The 4,907-nt window shown below is 48.5% G+C and overlaps 1 protein-coding gene across 1 annotated transcript; it reads right to left on the bottom strand.

Annotated features, from left to right (window-relative positions):
* Positions 1-201: 201 nt before the first annotated feature.
* CST3 (cystatin C) lies at positions 202-4,519 on the bottom strand. The gene is made up of 3 exons (XM_037150820.2): positions 4,151-4,519; positions 1,324-1,437; positions 202-496 (listed from the first exon to the last, which is right to left on the bottom strand). Exons 1-3 carry the CDS (start codon positions 4,388-4,390, stop codon positions 413-415), a joined length of 438 nt encoding a protein of 145 aa, XP_037006715.1. The 5' UTR covers positions 4,391-4,519; the 3' UTR covers positions 202-412.
* Between the last annotated feature and the right edge of the window lie 388 nt (positions 4,520-4,907).

Below are 4,907 nucleotides of genomic sequence, written 5' to 3' on the forward strand. Positions count from 1 at the left end.
TCAGTAACCACTGGAGCCAAAGGCCTGGCTTCCCAGACCCCCTCCATGACTCAGTCATATGAAAAGGGGCAGTATATTCTCCTAACATGCCACTGTAGCTATGTGTGTCAGCTTTTGTCCCCTCCTCTGCCCTCCAGAACTCTTCTTAAAGTAACTGCTAAACCCTTCAGGCACATTCCCAGACAGTGAACAATTCAAGGAGCAGGTGATGTTATTTTTTATTTCATAAAATAGGGGCAGGACATGTGCACCAGGGACAGGTCATCTAGAAAGCAATTAAGAGAAACAAGTTAGAGCCATTTAGCTATTCAAACAATGATCAAGAAGCCTCTATTTGCACACTGAGGGGACTCCACCAGGGTGGAGGAGTGCAAGTGAGAGGCAGTCAGTGTGGCCCAGCCTGTCACATCCTCTATGTGTCCTGGCAGCTGGACTTCACCATGGAGGTCTTGCCCAACCAAGGAACAGTGTATATCTGGAAAGAGCAGAGTGCTTTCTACAAAAGAGAAATGAGAATGATGGTCAGTTAGGGTTACAGTAAAAAAAGAAATGGCCAGCACCAGATCTCAGAAGTGCAAGTGAGGGACTGTGGTTGTTTGGTGGAACTCTTAGACCCCTATCCTGTTCCGCCCCAGACCACTGTGCAGGACTCTGCAGTGGCCTCTTGGTAACCCATCCTATCACTCCAAGTCCAGGAGATGGCTTCCTGTCCCTCCTTCCCACAGAAATCCACAATGCTATACCCCCTGCACAGCCCTTTAAGGAGAAGCCCAGGCAAGGCAACACAACCCCAGAGAGTAACAGTTCCCTCCACCTCCAGTGGGCCAGTACTAAGACAGGTCCAGAAGGCAGAACCCAGGTCAAGGAAACCTTCCTGAAAGAAGAAGTGTGATTGGGAAGGTGACAAGAGGGTGGAGGTCTCCCCAGAAGCTGAGATATCAAAAGAACTGTCCCACCTAGGGGATAGTCTGGTGCTCAGTGAGCAGGGCAGCATGAAAGGATTTCTCCCCTTACAGGCCTCTAATACTCATTAATGTGTTCCAGTGGCTGATACTGAGGTTATAGGACCCCATGTGTCCCAACAGCTGCTCCTCCATTCAGCAGACACATGGTTCCCAAATGTCCCAGCTTAAATATCCTTATAAATTCAAATCAGAAATCTTGGAAACCGGTACACACACCGGCACCCTTTCCCCCATACACACCCCAACACATGCACATTCCACCTACACCACAGCACTTACCCATGACATACCCCCACAGGCACAAACCTACCGCTCTGCCCTGCATATCTGAACTCTGGCCAACATCAGAGGCACATACCTTCTTCAGGTGTGGCTGGGTATGGAAGGGACAGCTGGCCAAGTTGGGCTGGGACTTGGTACATGTGGTTCGACCGATTTCTACATCCAAGAAATAGTTCAGCCCAGCCACGACCTGTGCATGTGAAGAGAAGGATAGGCTTTCAATACCTGCCCAGGTCACACAGGCACTGTTACCTTCCTGTTATCACATACAGGGCCAACATCCATGGGTTGCCAGAGCCAGCACCCAGAAGGCACCCAGCCACCTCCTGATGGCTGCCCAAGCTGATGTGCCTCAGGTCCCCCTTGTAACTTACAGAGCAGCTCTGAAAAGGTATGTTACACAACCTGGTAGGAAGAGAGGCAGGAAAACAGAAGGTGGAAGCCAGACACCAAAATTCTGCCAGGAGCTAAAAATGGAGCTATGGGTAGAAAGCCAGGGTGTCAGTAAATCAACCATGTCAGCACTAGGAGCCAGGGCAGAGAATAGAACAAAGTGACAGCTCTGCTGGAGCCAAGGCTGACTCTGCCTCAGGAAGACTCCCATGACAATGACCTTGAAGCTATAATCCAGTTAGTACTATTTAGCTCCTCAAAAGTTGTAACTTGGTTTACTCATGCCCTCACTGAACAGTAGGAAATTAGACATTTTTCACACACACACTCAGATACATGAGGCCAATAAAAGATGTCCTTTGAATGCTTGACTTTTAAGAGTTATTTGTGATGGGAACACTTCTAAAATGTGTTATACACATTCATGTCCTTTACACTTGAGATTACAGAAGTGAAGCCTGTCCTCATACAGGCATGCTACAGACGCACTTTGTGAGAACTCGGAAAACCTAAAAATGAAGGGCCTGAACCAGGCATTAGATTATCCAATGTACCTCAAGCAAGTCCATTATGATCACTCTGGTGTCAGTTTTCCACATGGGCCGATGAGCTATGACACCAAATTGGTTGAGAGGAGCAGGCCGGTGGGGACCTGGTAAGCAGGGAGTGCACATCTTATCCAAAGGGAACAGTGCCAGACAACTGCTGCAGGAGAAATGAGTTTGATCTGATGTTTGAAGAGGAGGTGAAAACAAGCCCTACCAGGGTTGTCCAACCTTTTGGTGTCATTGGCTACCTTGGAAGAAGAAGAATTGTCTTGGGCCACACATTAAATGCAGTGTGACATGTAATCACCAAAACATCTCATAAAGTTTTAAATACATTTACAATTTTATGGTGGGCTGCATTCATAGTCATCCTGGGATGCATGCAGCTCTTGGGCTGCAGGTTGGACATCCCAAATACTGGCACATAACACCACATTTTGTTGCTGTGTGGCTACATTCTGCTCATCAGTGGGATGCAGACCAGATAGTCTAAATTTCAGCCTTGCTTCAAGGACAAGCTCAAAATCCAGTAGCCCTCCCTGATTCTTCCTCCTTTCTCCTTCTGGAGTATAATGACTGTCCTCCCAATCTGGCCAGAATCTCAGGACAGGCTGGGAGAAGCAAATCCATGTGTGTGATTCTCTATAGGCTACTATATACTCAGCTATCTTCAGCTGTTGGTGGTGGGACATCCATTTCAGGGTTGAGAATGAGACTTCAAAATCCAGACCTTAATCCATGGGTGGGATCTATGGCAAGAAACAATGCTCCAGGGGCCTTTCCTCCAGGATCTCTTGGCAGGTTTGGGTTTTTACGCAAGACCCTCTGCTGTAGCATCCAACTGGATATACCACAGGCCATATCCTGAACTCCTCTGTTTGCTGGTACCTGAAGAGTGACCAAGTGAGCAGTGAGAGTCCTCCTCAAAATGTATGTTTGGAGTGCCTATGGCCCCAAATACCACTTCACATGGAGGACAAGATTGGTTTAGTGGCACCTACTGAGAGGAGACTAGGAGAACATGCCTCTTCTGCATGACCCAAATCTTGAGGAAACCTCGGGCCAATCCAAACCAAGTGCCAGTCTGCATATGCTGGCTGGACTCTTCACAAAATGCCAAGATGATGAAACAATAAGACAGGGCAAAGGAGGCTGCAGGACAGTGGCTGCAGTGCATGACCCTGGACTGTCCCTGGCTATAAAGGACATTGGTCAAATAATCACAGACATCTTGAATAAGTTCTATGTATTAGAAAATTGTTCCAGCTGATTCATGATTTTCAAAATTGTACTGAGATTATGTAGAAAAATGCCATTGTTTTTAGGAAATATATACTCTTAAATGGTTCAGAGAAATAAATGCATGTATGTACCCCCACACACATGTAGGGAGGGATGGAGGTGGATAAAGCATAGGACAGCATTTTAACATTTGGGTAATCTGGATGAAGAATCTACAGGGGTTCTATGTGCTATTTTTGTAAAGGCTCTGTAAGTCTGAATTCATCTCAACATGAAAAGTTAAAAGGAATAAAAGTGCTTAAAAAATCATTCAGTGGCAGAGCCAGGAGGGCAGCCAGCTGTGCAGTCTGGTTTTCCTTTGCCTGTAGTCATTTAGTTGCCAGCTCACGCTGAGCCCCCAGTCCCATGAGCCTGGGGTAGAGAGCAAAGCCGCTGGACAATGGCCCTGACCCCCAAGCTACGTCTGTCTAGCTGGGCTGATGCTTAGAAACATAAATGAAGCCCTGGTGAATAAACCCACGAAGGTTTGTGGCGTCTGTGGGCCACATTAAACATTAGGGAAATTGCCTGACTGAGAAGCACAGAAGGGCTGTTCCTCCTGCAAGCTGGGCAGTAGGAACTGTAGGCTGATCAGGTCCTGAGGGCCATGCCCTCGGCAGGCGAAGGCTTCCCTGTCCCGGTCGTCCTGCCAGCCCCCGGCCCCTGGCCCCTGGGGTGTACCTGCTTGCGAGCACGCACCACCCGCAAGGCGCGGCTGTGGAAGGCGTCGTTGCTTGCTTTGTTGTACTCGTTCAGGGCGAAGTTGAGCGCCTGCTGCACGCCCTCCTCATTGATGTCTGCCTCTGCCAGTCCTCCAGTTGCCACAGGCCTGCTGGGGCTCGCCCCGGCTGCAGAACTCACTGTTAGAGCCAGGACCAAGGCGGCCAGCAGGAGCAGCGGGGAGCGCAGGAACCCAGCCATAGTTCACTCGATAGAGACTGGGGCTAGAGTGGATGAAAGCTAGACAGGGGACAAGATCGATGGATCCGAGAGCCACAGATAGAGGCTTTTATCCCCTCCCGTCGGCCTAGCCTCAGCACTCCCCACCCCTTCCTCAGCTCCTCCTTTCAGTTTCCGTTTGGTCACATTACCCCCACCCACTTCCGCAGACCAGCCCCTCCCCCAGGTCCTGTCCTTTACAGTCCTGAGGTCTTTTCTTTTCTTTTTCTTTTTTAATTGTATTTAGTTATTTTTCAAGTATAGTTTTCTTTTTTCTTTCTTTTTATTGATTATGCCTTTACATTTGTTCTATTCCCCCCTCCATTCCCCTCCACCCTGCACACCCCTCCCCCACCATTCCCCCCTTTAGTCAAGAACACGTTTCTCAAGTTCTTTAGATTCTGTATTTCCCCTACTATTCTTGCCCTCCCCCTATTTTCTATATACTGTCTATGCTACTTATTTTCTGTACCTTCTCCCCCTACCAGCCTCCTTTCCC

Source organism: Artibeus jamaicensis, unplaced genomic scaffold (genome assembly GCF_021234435.1).
Source record: "Artibeus jamaicensis isolate MK-2021 breed Jamaican fruit bat unplaced genomic scaffold, CSHL_Jam_final contig_135, whole genome shotgun sequence".
Classification (NCBI taxonomy): domain Eukaryota; kingdom Metazoa; phylum Chordata; class Mammalia; order Chiroptera; family Phyllostomidae; genus Artibeus; species Artibeus jamaicensis.